General features: G+C 44.2%; 1 protein-coding gene across 1 annotated transcript in view; it reads right to left on the reverse strand.

Moving 5' to 3' along the window:
* The window catches only part of CYP20A1 (cytochrome P450 family 20 subfamily A member 1), a 15606-nt gene continuing 1018 nt past the window's right edge, over positions 1-14588 (reverse strand). The window contains exons 3-13 of the mRNA XM_066553338.1: positions 14386-14552; positions 9260-9405; positions 8424-8591; positions 7670-7748; positions 5952-6067; positions 5483-5537; positions 3962-4082; positions 3013-3124; positions 2348-2412; positions 530-619; positions 1-360 (exon numbers count right to left, since the gene is read on the reverse strand). Coding sequence (XP_066409435.1) covers positions 210-360; positions 530-619; positions 2348-2412; positions 3013-3124; positions 3962-4082; positions 5483-5537; positions 5952-6067; positions 7670-7748; positions 8424-8591; positions 9260-9405; positions 14386-14552 — 1270 coding nt within the window. The 3' untranslated portion in view covers positions 1-209. The remainder of the gene's footprint in view (positions 361-529; positions 620-2347; positions 2413-3012; positions 3125-3961; positions 4083-5482; positions 5538-5951; positions 6068-7669; positions 7749-8423; positions 8592-9259; positions 9406-14385; positions 14553-14588) is intronic.

A 14588-nucleotide genomic window follows, 5' to 3' on the forward strand; every position in this document is an offset into this window, starting at 1 on the left:
TATAGATTAAAATCTACTTTAATATGACTACTGGTTGAATTAGATAAAGTACCCAAGATAGGCATGAGGTTAAGAATATGGAAGGTAAAAAAAAAATTTCTGGATATAAAATTCCTTGGCTGAGTAAACATGGTGCCAGTATGATTCTTGTTAAGACCCTTGCTCAGAACTTCACTGCTGGCACTTTTAACCCCTTGCTTTGCTGGCTCTTAGCTTCTCTTAGACACTGTTATCCAGGCTTCCTCCTTTGGTGAGGTTACCAGTTCATATTTTGCCTCCATGACTTGTCCTTTCACTGGGTGGAGATACAGTTTCCTTACCAGGACACTCAGCAGAACTGTGGCCACCATATAGGCAAACCTGAGGGAAAAATCAGGAGAAAAAAATGAAAACCTTGCTATGATGTAAATCTGCCAAAGGACAACAGCCAGCTTGGACAGGCTGTCCCAGCAGTGACACCAAGATCCTGGAAGCACCTTCCCTCCTGTCTGCCACAGAGACTCACTATGACCTCCTTCCCTATGCTCACCTCAACTCTGGGCACTCCTGGCTTCCTGAGAAACCCAACAAGGAGAGGTTTTTCATGGCTAATTCCTCATTGAATCTGTCTGGGTCATACCTATAAAAGATGAAACACATTAGGGTTTTCTGAGCAGGCACAGCATCCTTTCCCCAGAAATGTGCACACACAGAGAGAAAAGTAAAAAACCGGAAATGAACCAGAGAATCTCACTATTTGTTCTCTCTGGGTCATTCCACGCAAATGGATGAAGGCAATTGTGCATCCATTCCATCAATGTTCCCAGCTGGTCAGCTGTGTCCCAGCTTGGTCAAAATGCTGACAAACTGAGGTAGTGTGAGACAGGGCTGGAACTAGGGCACATCCCCAGGGCACATGCAATCTCATTTGTCTCTCTCTCTCTGCCTCTTTGAGTCCCTTCCTTTTTCACTTCCAAAAATATTTCCTTTTTCTCCTTGCCCCTCACCGTTCTCTTCAAGCAGCTGGTGTGTGTATGTGTATGTGCTGGGGGAGGGAAGCCAGTGACTCATTGAAGTGAGAAAAGTGGTTTCCAGCTTTAGGATGGTAGAGGCTGTGAGAAAACTATTATCCAGGGCTGGCATGAGTTAAAACAAGGGAAACTAATAAAATAACATTCAATTTAAATATTAACCCCCCTCCAAACACAAAATTTGATGGACAAAAGATGGTTCTTTTAAACCTTTCTGCTAAATACTTCAAGTCTTCACTTCCCTGCTTAAACATCCAAGGTCTGCTTCTAGCAAGGTGAAAGGACATGTGGGTGCTGATCCTTAAAAAAAGCAGCATCAAACTTACATTCCCCCTGAACTAAAGTGAAAATTACAGATTTTGTAATAGGAGAGAAAAATGCACCTGCCTAGCAAAAAAGCAGGGAGGGGCAAACAGTTTTTTGTACAGTAGGTGAGTGAAAGGATCACACAGAGCTGGTCTCCTACTTCTGTTATGGAAATCTTCACGTACCTCAAGCTAAACTGCGATGCCAGCCTCCCTGAAACAAACATACAATGTTCATAGCAGTCCTCAGTGTAGGTCTCATGGGGTCTCAGCAAAGCTGAACACCATTATGACCTACCTTGGGAGGCAATCCCTGCCAAGGGGCTCATAGACTGGTGCATCAATGCCTGACCCCTTTCTAAAAAGTGTAATTGCAGGAGAGGACAAGTGCTGTTCTAAAGGCTTTATTCTTTCTCCTAAATCTCAGCTGTCTGTTCTCTCTGTCTAGAATAACTGACCCACATTTTTTGCAGCCCAAGTGAAGTAAATCAGATACAGGTTAATATTTGCCACCTGGAGGTCACAAGAAGCTACAGTGATTTTTTTCTTTAACCTCCACTGGCCTAGATCCACTTCAGTTTTCACAAACAGAATGAAATACTGAGGCAGCGTTTCCTTTCACCCTAAAAAAACCAAAACTTCAGACTGATATTTCCTCCCTCGCATCCTTGTTTCATGATGACAAGCAGTGATTCCAAAGCCATTCAAGTCACTGTTTCACAGAAAACCTTTAACAGAAGTTACCAGCATTAGCCAGGGAAGCTCTGTAAAAACAAAAAAGTTTTTACTAGACCCTAACACATACATGCACACACACAGACTGGAGCATCAGAGGAACCTGACTTTAACTGCCCCATAACCATGCCCATGGAGACAAAACAAACCCAGACCTTCATAAACTGATTTTCTTACAGACTCCCTTTCATCTCCAGAATCTGCTTAAGGCAGGCCCTGCAGCACAAAAGGCTGTGCTGCAAGATCTAATTTAACAAAGAAAAGGAATTAGTTGCAATTACAGTTGATTCTACATACTTGTATGGTGATGGCCAAGATGAACTATCCTGCAGCATCACACCAAGAGCATAAAGCACAAGTGTCTGCAAAGAGAATTACAACACATCAATGAGGAAGGAAATGCACAATTAAAGACACCTCTCGACAGCTCTACTGGATGATGATTCTTCTGTAGACTACTCATATTTAGGTGGATTAAAAAGACAATTATGCAGTACTCATCTACAGATTTTCATAATCCATGCCCAGATGTTAGGATTTTAACTTCTAAGAATCACGCTGTTGGTGGTTACAGAGGGTGTGACCCCATTTCTCTATGCTTACTGAGATGTATGTATGGAATACTTTACTCTCAGGAAGGGAAGGTGATATGATGAGTGATATGATGAAGCCTGAAACAATGTTCTTCTATGCATAACTAAGTCCATAGGCCCCTTCAAAAGCTTACTCATCCAAGAAGAAAATCTGCTCAGCAAGATAACATGAATTTGCAGAGCCTCTCCCACAGAGGAACTGCAGGCAAACTTTGAGCTAAACTGTACTTTCAGATGACAGAGCACCTGCTCAGGTTCAACACTGACAGAAGAAATGGTCTTCCTGCCTCACCCCTGGTCTGGAAGAAGAGGGAACAGCAAATTCTCCTACAGGAAAGGAGTGGCCTAGCTCTCCCAGCACTGCCCTACCTCTTTAGGGATAGTGTGCTGGTCGACTCTGCCCTCCAGCTCCTGCAGCTGTGCAGCAATGGGAGTGAGCTTTGCTGTCCGCACTGTTTCACACAGGACCTGCCGGCAGTACCTGCAACAGTAACCCTTGGTCAGTGCCAGTCTCACAGAGAAGCTTGTCCACATCCTTGTGGCAGCAAGCAGAGCAGAGTCAACTGCTTTATTTAGAGGCACTTCTTTTTTTTCCTTTTTGACAAGGAGTCCCAACATCTTTGTAAGAAGCATTAAATCTCATTAACAGCTTTTATAGAAGGTTATTGGAATCCCTCTTCTTTCAGATTTTAAACCAAACTAAATCTGCTAAAATGCATGAAGACATCAGTCCTTTTCCTGTACCTCTCATTCATACAAGAAGAAGCAAGAAAACCACACACACAATATTCCCTAAAACCCTAACACTAGTCCAAATATAAAATGCACCAGGTTGCACCAACATAACAAATGCAGAAAACATAAAGGCACACTGTTGACCAGTCATCATTACTTGCAGCCCTTTGAAAAGAAGATTGGTCCATGCTTTCTCTCTAAATATCTCTATATCCAACCATGAAAATGACTGATTACTTCTACTACTAAAACTAGGACAGAAACCAAATAAGACAGTGAGCAAAAATTTTGGCCTAGCAGCCAAGGCACTGATTCTGTGCTTTTCCTCTGCTGATGAACCTAAAGGGTTTCCTACAGACACCCTAAAGTGAGCACCTTGGTCCCTGTGTCTGGAATGCCAGCAGATTCTCTCTATGTTACAAGTCATCCTGTGGTTTGATCACTTCCAGAAAGAAAAAAGGGAGTAAGCAGCTTTTGGATGTCTTCTCCTGGCCTAGTGCAGGCTAGGCATCAGATTCCACATGAAACACCTGTCCCCACCACATGACACAGCCTTCCTCTGCATTCCTTCGATAGGACCCACCTGAGATGCTCCATTTTCTCATGGGTAATTGGTCCCTTCCCCAGAACACGGTCCAGCTCCTTGTAGAGATTCTGCTGAACATCTTCTGAGGTTGTCAGGAAATAGACTGCCCAGGTGCACACTGGGGAAGGAATCAAGACAAGACTGGACTCAGAAAATTCAATCCTTTACAAATGGCATTGAGTTTCCTTACTTCCTATATTTTCAACATTACTTTTTGGCCTAAAAAGAAGGTGGCCTCTGTTCACAGCAGGCTGTGCTGATTCTGTATTCAGTAGTAGGAACAGAGGCTGAACTCCTGTATAGCAAGAGGCTCTGCAAGTTAAGATTCTCTTTCTGATGCTATGAGGAGCTTTGCAGGACACTAAAGCACTCAGTCCCACAGCTCTGGCAAAAGGACCCCACAGCCCAGCAAACCCAGGGGAATCACAGCTATTACACCAACCATGCAAATGAAAGGCTGGTTTGTTCAAAGCTTTAGAAAATTCCCTTATTTGGGGGTCTTCCCTAGCACATCTCAGGCCAGTGCTCCAGACAGCCAATGCCTGAGGCTCCTGAAGGGAGCTCTCTGCAGATGTTGGCCAGCACTTGTCCCCCTACATCTATTTCTTGAGGTAGTTGAGATTATCTTCAAATGCAGAGTGAGGAAAAAACCCTGCATAAGAAATAAGTGTGTAGGAGGCAGTTTCCCTAAAGCTACAAGGAAATGTTTCTAGCTCTCAAAAATGTCTATTCATGAGAACTATCTGGAATCTTGGACTTCATGATCCTTCCAACTCAGAATATTCTGTGATTCTGTGAATCCGTGTGGATTCAAGCCCTTAAAATCACAGACTTCCTGGAGTACCTGGAGAGGATATTCTCTGGAGAGAGAACTACCACAGTTGTCTGATTTACTTCCCATTTTCTAACATCTAGATGCATCTTGGAGGTTTTCTTTGGAGTCCCAGCCCCACTGGCTGAGGTACAAGGCCAGATAATTGTCCCTTTATTGTAAGGTATTTTACACAGCTTCAGTTTATATTTTTATTTGTTTGGTTTTTTTCATAATCTTTGCATAAATCCCAGAGTAGCTTCTTTGAAAGTCCTCCATACATGGAACACACTTATCCTCCTGAAATTCCAAGCACCCAGACACATGCTAGCAACTCTTTCTTCCTATATGCCTGAACCTATTTTACAACATGATCTTTGTAGCTTATTTATTTTGGTGTTTTTCTTCATCAAATTTAGCATCAGTTGTCTGGGGTTAAGAATGCAAGCAAAAAGCAATGGGGAGAAATTCTAAGGTCCACCATAAGTCTGGAAAGGTTGTCAAACACAGCTTAGGTTCAGCTCACTAACTGTGAGGCTGTGTCAACAGTCTGATGTAAAAATTAGCTTCTTCTGTATGTCTGTAGCTCAGGAGAAAGAATGATTAATACAATTTTTTATTAGCCTAGGGTAAGTCTCATGTCATCACACACAGTTTTTGGCAGCTGAGTGCAAGGATGGGAAGCTACCTACAGTTACTGTACTTACAGTTAGCAGTGATTACACATCCTGCCAAAGAGAAAATCATTGTATCTTCCAGAATCTAGGAAAGAAAATCTACTTCAGGGAATGAAGTTCATAAGACTGTAAAGAGAATAAAGAAGTAGCACACTCTCCACTCAAGCACATTAAACCCCTTTAGTGCAGAGAGCAGGAAATACATCTAGAAGACATAAACTGAACTCTCTGTTGAACCTCCACTGAATTGCATGAGACATGCTTAACATTAACATACTTCTGGTTTATAAAAATAGCTATGAAGCACTGGCAAGGAAATCTACCAAAGTCTAATGCAAGCAAACACTGCAGGAGTGGAGAAAACGAAGCAGAAGCCCTGCTTTGGTAAAAAAATCTAAGCTAAGATGCAAGAACTTATATTAATCAAAGGCTACAATGTAATGAATTGTCCCTCTGGCAAAACTCCATTACTGTGTAAGGAGGTAACAGCTGCACAGACCTGCTGGTCACTCAGGCTCCCCTGCAGCAAGGTGTCTATAAAGACATGCCTGTTGAATGATCTGCCTCGGCGCTCCTTTGTAACCTTCTTCAAGATGGATTCCATCTCCACCAGAGCTTTGGAAGAAAAAAGAAATGTTTATTTTAAAACCTGGTCATCCTGGTGCTGCAGAGAAGCAAATTCATCTTCCCAAGCAGATTTTCAGACCAGCTGTCCCTGCTGGGCTCACTTACAGAAGCAGGCTCTGTTACATGTTACTGTCAATTTGGAAGGCAGTATCCCCAGTTTAGCTGAAAATGCAGGAACCAAATAACAGAGGTTGCCTATAAAAAGCCATCCTTACAGGTATAACCAAGGTGTGTACTCTGTGAGCTGAAATCATGCATGGGGAAGACAAGTAATGTTGTCAAAACATCAGAGAATGCATTCTCATCAGCCCCCATGAAAACACTTATGAGCCACATAACTCTGGTTACATGAACTGCAGAGTTACAATTACTGCAGCACCAGGACTGATGGAGCCCCTTTGGCCAGGGGTTCTACAGGCAGGGTGAAAGAGGATGGCTCTGTGCTAAAGAGTGCAGACACAGACAGAGGAATGGGGGGAAATGTGGGAGGGTCTTGGCAGAGTCCACACATCTGAAGATATGTGAGTGCCTAAATCCTGTGGGAACCAGGGGGAGTTAGGGACCTAGACATCATTGCCCGTCTGGCTTAAATGACCTATTGATGACTATCCAAGAAACATGGAGTAGAATTTGGGTCTGAAACTCCATTTATCAAGGCCCAGTTCAGGTCCTTTGTCTCAGAATTACCTTCCTTCCTCCTCTGTGCAGGAAGGCCAGCAACACTCAAACACCAGGGCTCACTCTCTGGAGTTTGTGAAATTTTGTCCTCACGCATCATCATACTACAACTCAGGAAAAGTGACTATGGGATGAACCCATTTCAGTGGCGCAGAAGTTGTCCTCAGGTTCTGAAACCCACAGAACCAGAAGCATAAAGAAGGAAACACTGGGTTTGGAGGATTTACAAACAAAACTTTAGTTCCAGATACCATCTACTTTAGTTTAGCATCTTATCCATCAATACTGAAATGGTTTAATTATTAACAAAAAAGACAACCTAAAATTAAAATAACTTGATATAAAATATATTAGAAATAAAAGTACTGCTGTAGCAGACCTAAATCATGTTATCTTGCAAGAGCACATCAGAGGCTATCTGATGGTGTATCCAACAAAGCAGCATCTCTGTACCTGTGTCTTCCAGCTTGTGAGTGACTGTCTGGCAGGACAGGCCCCAGATGGTGCATCATTTGAATGCCCATATGGGCCAAATCCAGGGTCTCCATCTGTCTCCACCTAGCACAGCTGCTTGCCTCCAAGAGAGGTCAAAAGTGGACACGAGGGAACAGAACAGTAAGGGAGGAAGCACACCCTGATTCTTCCCCTCTATCACTCTCCAGACTGGACAGACCCTGGAACTCGACCTGGAACTAGTTCTAGTCCTACAATTTCTCACATAAAGAAAGGCAGCTTGGCACTCAACTCCAAAACAACGATCTAATCTGACAGTAAGTACAATGCATTATGACATGATGAGCAACTCTAAAGAGAAGCCAAAACAACTGGGCAAATGAAGTGCTTTCACATGCTAGCTAACTCCTAAGTATTAATTAGAGTGAGAGAAAACCCCTAATTTTGGGAGAAACGTACCATCTTCATAGTGCTTCTTCCTAGTCATGTTTTTGTCAAGAGACCCATCCAAGAAACCTTTTCCAATCTCTGACCAGATCTGGAAGAAGGAGAGAGAGAACAGCACCATCACTTACCACAGGCTTAGACTGCTGGGACTATTCTATTCTTCCCTAGTCAGGAAAATGAAAACACCAAATAATATTAGGACTTCCTGTCAATGTGGAACTGGTCTCTTTAGGACACCACATCCCATTTCCCACTATGTCTATGATAGCTGGAATTAAGCTGAAATTAAACAACTATAATTACAACTGTAGAAAAAAAGCTATAGAAATTTTAAATGGGAGACGGAACTGGTTCTTTCCCACTCTTATCACCAGCATGTTTAACATCCCCACATGTGGATACAGGTGAGGTCTCCTCAGATTTTCCTTTCTCCACAATGTCACAGAGCCTTCAGAAGATCTTCAAAATGGAGAAATTCCACTGGCAGTTCCAACAGAGTTTAACTGACTTAGGTACCAAAGACCTCCCAACTGCCATTGGATCTGGGTTCCTGATCCCCATCGATCCTCTAGAAACACCTCAACTCATGACAGCAGGATCAGCAGTAGGATCTTTCTAACAGTTTAGAGTGTTAGAGACAGACCCCTCAAGCTCATACTTTAAAGTCTCAGGAGTAGCTTGTACTAAACTGTACACAGGTACAAATTCTGTGTTATCAGTTTGGAAAGATTGGATAGGAGATTTCCTGGCTCTGCAGGACACTTACTGCATCGTGGTGCCTGCGGAATCGGATGACTTCCCGGTCATCTTCGAAGCTGCTGCCCATAGCTGTCTGTGTGACAGACTTCATGGCAAAGCCCAGCATGTGCTGGCAGAGTGGCACATGTTGTGCCTCAGGGAGAGACAGCCATTTGGCCAGCAGCTCTTCTGACAGCTTGAGAGGGAATGAACCATTAGTTAGCAGTAACACCAGCAGTCTATTTACCAAACACACCCTGGACACATTCCCACCCACTTCCTAAGGCAGACCACACTTTCATGGCTATGGAATAATGCTAAACTCCTTCCAGGTTTCTTCTCATTGTTAAACAGTAACATTTCAGCCTCCAATCTTCTGCTTCTTTCAAGGCTCTCCCCTAACAAGGCAACTCTACCCTCCTCTCTTGTTCCCTCTGTCACAAAAGAAACCTTAAACCCTTTAATACAGACAGAATAGGAAAGAGATTAATTCCTCCAGAATAGGAAAGAGATCATACTTTGGCTGCTGGACTAAATCAAAATCACCTCTTTGTGGCCCCAAAAGCTGGTTTCTTGCTCCATCCTCCTGTCCAGGGAAATATATCTAGAATCCAGGTGCTCCAGTATCTTTAACTAAATCTGGTATCTTGGCATAAAAATTAAGCAAGCTCCACCCTTCCCCCAGCCCACTGGAGCTAAGAGAACGCAAATATTCACACCATGAAAGGCAGAGGCTGTTTGCTATCTCAGATGCTTATAGCCCCAGCACTAATTTGAATGCAGGTCCTTTATCCTAGTGATCATTCTCACTAAACCTTCCCCTGTGAGCCACACAGGGCTTCTCTGCTGTACAAAGGCAGTTACCTTCTGGATGAGAGCAACGTTACTTTGCAAGGACTTGGTCACACCGTTCTCATACAGTTTTCTCCTCATGTGGCTCTCTCCTGTATCCCCATTCAGGCTGGACTGGTACCTCAAGAGGGATTTCAGCATTGTCTCAAAGGGATCCACTGAAAGCAGAGGAAACATCATTCAAAAGTCACACTACGCAGGGCTGATTAAAACAGCAGCCTCTTTAATTAGATACTGCTACTTCTGGGCAGTGAGCAAGGTGTGGCTCCTTCCCCTACAACAGCCTCTTTGGGGTTTCAAGTTTCTCTTGCTCAGTGTGGGCTGGTACCTCACAAAGTCTTTTTCCTAGGGCTGATTGCCATCCTGTGATCAGCTCCTCATGCAGAGTTTGCCTGCTGGCTCTACCAAGTAACTCTTCAGTAAAAATGCCTTCAGAGCTTGTTCCCTGTTTGCCAGTTCCCAGCTGGTTGTGCCACCGACTTGGTGACAAGAGTGAGTGTGGCATGGTCTTTCCCCTTCTCCTCCAGCCTGACTTGCAGGCTCTTTAGCACATTCCCTTCACATGTGGTGTGCCCTCCTGCCCTGAACATGGCCGTGCACTCAGGATATACCAGTTCATGACAGACTTAGCCAGAGGCTGCTCCCGACACTCCTTCCCTTGCATCACAGACCCAGCAAGGTCTGTTTGATACCCTACTGCTCCTGCATGAATTCTCTTTTGGGCACTGAGTTCCCTCTTGAGGAGCTCTTCCCAAACTAGCACCTACCTGTCTGCCAGCGCTGCCTCCAGAACAGAAGCTCTGAAGCTCCTACAGAAAACCATACCCCACTTAGCTACAGAATGCTTTCTACTGCTAACCACCTTCTTTCCATCTTCAATCCTTCCACATAGACACTTGCATCAGTGTACAAACTAGACAAAACCACGTCACTTCCCAATCCATGACTCATTTCAGTTAGATTTTTAACTCTGAATTTCACCACCAAGGACCTCTATTTAATAAATTTGCTGAAGGATATTAGGTGTCAATGCAAAACTGCGCAATACAGCATGGCATATGTTTTTCCCTTTCTGTAAACCTTTTAGTGTGTCTTGTGGAACTGACAGAGTCTTTAAGGAGCTATTTGGAAGCAGCAATCAGGGTTTTCAAGAAGGATATTGTCACTGTTTATCACAGTCTGTTATTTCTCCCAGATGGAGAGTAAAACCTCTGAGGCATCAGAAAACATCAAGGCTGGGCTAGACACATATGACTTTACCAGCTGTGGATGTATCTAGGATTCCCCACAGAGACTGGGGCCTCATTATGCTACCAAGCAAACTTACACGAAGAGAAAATTCCCACCTGCAGAGGACTTACTACCTAAAGACATAAAAGCAGCTAACGAGGCCAGAGGCATGAATATGGTAATCTTTCCCAAATGTTTTTCTCTCACATCTTTTCCCTTCCAATGTTTTTAAGCTCTGCATCTCACCCTCTTTCCCACTTTGAATGACAAGGAGCATGAGCATGTGTCTTCTGGCAGAGCAGATGGTACCTGCGGCTCTCCACGTGGCGCAGGCTGTTATGTGCCTCTAGCTGCTGCTGACAATTCCTCCTCCAAGGTGCTTTGTCATGGAGCTGCTATTGATGCCACAGATCCCTGCTGACTGGCACTGGCACAGCCAGGCACAATACTGGGCAGCCAGGAAGACACATGGCAGGTGGCAAAGCCCACACAGAAAATCCGGCAAGCAGAGGCACCCAGAGAGGCTGGAGGATGCTTAGAAGCAATGCCTGCTGAAACTGCAAAGTTTTCCTGCCGCATATGAAAGGAAACTGCTGGATTAGCCATAGGCTCTGGGTGTTTTTCTGCCAATGTCCCTAAACTAAACTGGCAATCCCACACCACTGATACACACTGTTGGGCACTCAGGGCTGCAGAGCCCAGGCTGCCCGTTTGCTGAGGGCTGGCTCTGTCTCCTGCTGTTTGGGAAAGGACTATTTCTGCACAGCTGTGGGAGGCTAGTGACTCCACAAGGCACAAACTGCCTCTGGAGAGACCTCTGTTCTGCCAGCACTTGCACAGACTTCATCCTTTGTCTTGGAAACAGCTCCAGGGTTACATTTTCACCCCTCCTAGTGACATATATCAAAATTTCGACTGTTCTTTTCACTTACATGGAAATCTCCCCATCCCAAAGACCTCAGAGTGCTGCCCTGGACACCACTGCAAATAAATATACAGAAAAGATCTAACTGAGATCAAGCACAACTGAACATCAGAGTTAGAAAGGACCTCTGGACCTGCACAGTAAAATGCTCACAGAACAGCAGTGAAGTCCTGCTCAGACAGGCCAGGACCCATAGCTCCATCTCCAGCATGCAGTGTGCTTCAGGTTCATTGCCCCAACCCAAAAAGCAACATCAACTCAGGAGAATTTTCCAAGTTGGTCTCTGAAGCCCCTGCTCCTGGCAATCCTGAATTAGTCCATCCTCTTCACATCCACATTGTTTATAGGCCTGAACAGCTTCCCCAGAGCCCCTCAGGGGAATCACCAGTACCAGCTACAAAGTTTTACTTCCTTTGAATTCCCCTTGCAAACTAATCTCAACCAGGCTTTAAGAGGCCATGAAAACATACCAATTTCAAACACTGCTTGAAGCCTAAGGAAAAAGTGTCTCCTGGCATTGGAAATGTTTATAACTATGAATCCAATTAGTCCAGCTTCAAGGCTTTGATGAGAAATGCATTATCTGCACCTCTCTCTCTCTCCCCAAGAAGTTTGGCCATACCTGTGACACACATATGAGATGAGAGGAACCTTTGTCTGGAGCCAAATCCTGTATTTCAGCCTTGGAAACCAAATGTCAGGTATCCATGAAGATGGATGGTGGCCTCAGGCACTCCAGCTGACTGAGGAATAGTCACATGGCTGGGTTTTCAAGTGGGGCTGAGGAGTCAGGAGTTGGATATAATGCAGTCCACTGTGGGCTGTCTCCTGTTCCACAGCACTGTGTGCACAGCAGAGATATGGGCAAGACCCCATCTCCAAAAAAACTACAGCAGAGATATGGGCAAGACCTCATCTCCAATAAAACTTCAGCCTGCCCAGAGCCAGCTTGTGGCTGAGACCCACTACAACTCCTGTTCCCACTCACCAAGAAAGGGCATAGAAAGGGCTTTGCTACAGCTACTCAGCTCAGTTTATACCTCAATGCTTCAGGACATATCACCTGTAAGATTCCTCACCCCTAATAAAGCTTGAGCACTTCTGGCAAGCATCAGTGCTAAAAGAAAAGCAGTGATACAACTAATATTGCTGCTCTGCCAGCTCTGAGGTTGTAAGAACCCTCCTTCTCAAGCCTGTTGCCTTTATGAGGATCCCTTCAGAGGCTCTTTCTTCATCTGGGCTGAACACACTTTCCCTGGCTTCTCCTGCACAACAGGCTTCCCACTCCTCTGAGAGCACTGGCAGCCTTAATTTGCACTTGCTTTATTCAAAATCATGCCTGAGTATAGAGGTCAGAGCCACACACAGGACTCCAAGTCTGACTCATGCTCATTTTGTGCAAAAGTCCTCTCTTTACTGAAAATCCATGACTCAATATATCCTTTTTTTTCCATGGCCATGTCATCCCATAGGCAATTCATGCAGCTCACTTTTTCTCCTCCTGCTCCTGCTATCCCAGCCCTCAGGGATATCCATCTCACTCTGCTGCCCTGTGCCAACAAAGGGTTCCAGAATAAAGCCAGCAGGGTAGGACACTAACATAAGATGGAGTATTTCATGTCCCCAACACTGCATTTCACTTTTCAAGACAATCTAGCCTTAATCCCCATTTCAAGTACCAGTCCAGTATTTATCAGTATCCAAGCAAATTCTGAACTGAATCCCTGACATAAGCACAGTTTTATCACTTTATTTGTCTAAAAATCTAATTATCAAATTATAACATGCATTTCCCATTTATCCCCCATGCTTAAAAAAATATGTTTAGCCATTGGCATAGCAGGATACTAGGCTAGTCTGTAGCTGCCTGGGTCACCTAATTTCCTGCACTTAAGTCCAGGCACTGCATTTCTCTTTCTCCAATACTCAGATCCTCCAAAATGCAGAACATTTATGAGAACTTGCGTGTGCAGGGGCCTGTCACCACTTCTCTGAGCTTTGAGAAAGTGACTGTCTGCTTAATTTCTCCCAAACACACTTGAGAGCATTCAGATCTTTCAGGGTGGTTTTCCACCTTCTGGAGTGTCATCGTTATCCACTGTGTCTTGCTGATCCTTGTTAACTCCCACTCCTTTCCCAGATTGTCACCATTTCTTTTTCTGATTCTGTCAGGCAACTGTACATGAAGTTTACCCCTCACGACTCCAGTGTAAAGTGAGCTGAGCTATCTACCTGTGCCTAAAGACAGCCTACAGGATCAGGTCAGAGGTGTGCACCCAGCACCTCTGTCAACCTTCTAAAGAAAAACTGGGAAAGCAAGAGATTGAACCCAAGCACCAACTGAGTTAACTTATCAAGTATGATAACCTTAGGAAGCAAAATGCCCACCTAAGAGGCTTAGGCCATAAATTAAAATACTCTCTCATGACTAAGATGGTCAATTCAGCTACCAGTATCACCATCCACTTCCAATACTGGAAGATCATTAAAGGTTTTCACTACAAAATTCTACACACCAAAAGAAACATGAAAGGTAAAGAACTTCTCGAAATAATAGTTTGAAAAGCCTCCATGCTGAACCATACAAGGCAGTTATCACAAACTAGCAGAGCTGTTTTCAGACCTAATTTACCAAAGTTACCTCCTAAACTGTATATCAAGCTTTTAAAATGTATGCCAAGTGGCTACAGGATGTTCATCTTGCTCTATCAAGTGACTAATGAGCATGATGCTTTTCCTGAATGTTTGCCTGTAGAGAGATGGTAAAAGACACAAGCATACTGATTTCCTGATGGCCACTGGACAGCAGTAACCCTTGGTCACTGATACTCTAGCTCAGTAAGCAGGACCAAAGTCATACCTGAACCACCATGTCAGCTACAAAGTCTCACCTTCTTTCAATGTAGAATGAAACCCCAACTTCCTCTGATGCCCAGTGAGGCCAGACCAAATGGACTCAAAAGACAACGTAAAAGACACTTACACAACCGGTTGGGGTTAACATGCTGTTTCAGGAGATCGATGGAGCCGAGGCTGACAACAAGACGCCTTCCAAACCAGAAGGAGACCAGTGGCCCATATTTCTCATGAAGGTTGACAAGAAACTCATGTAAGCTGCTGCTGGCAATGATATCTGGCAGGTTGCCATCCCTGAGAAACACAGAGGATATCTGGTCATGAATAGCA

The sequence above is a fragment of the Molothrus aeneus genome, chromosome 7, assembly GCF_037042795.1.
Source record: "Molothrus aeneus isolate 106 chromosome 7, BPBGC_Maene_1.0, whole genome shotgun sequence".
Classification (NCBI taxonomy): domain Eukaryota; kingdom Metazoa; phylum Chordata; class Aves; order Passeriformes; family Icteridae; genus Molothrus; species Molothrus aeneus.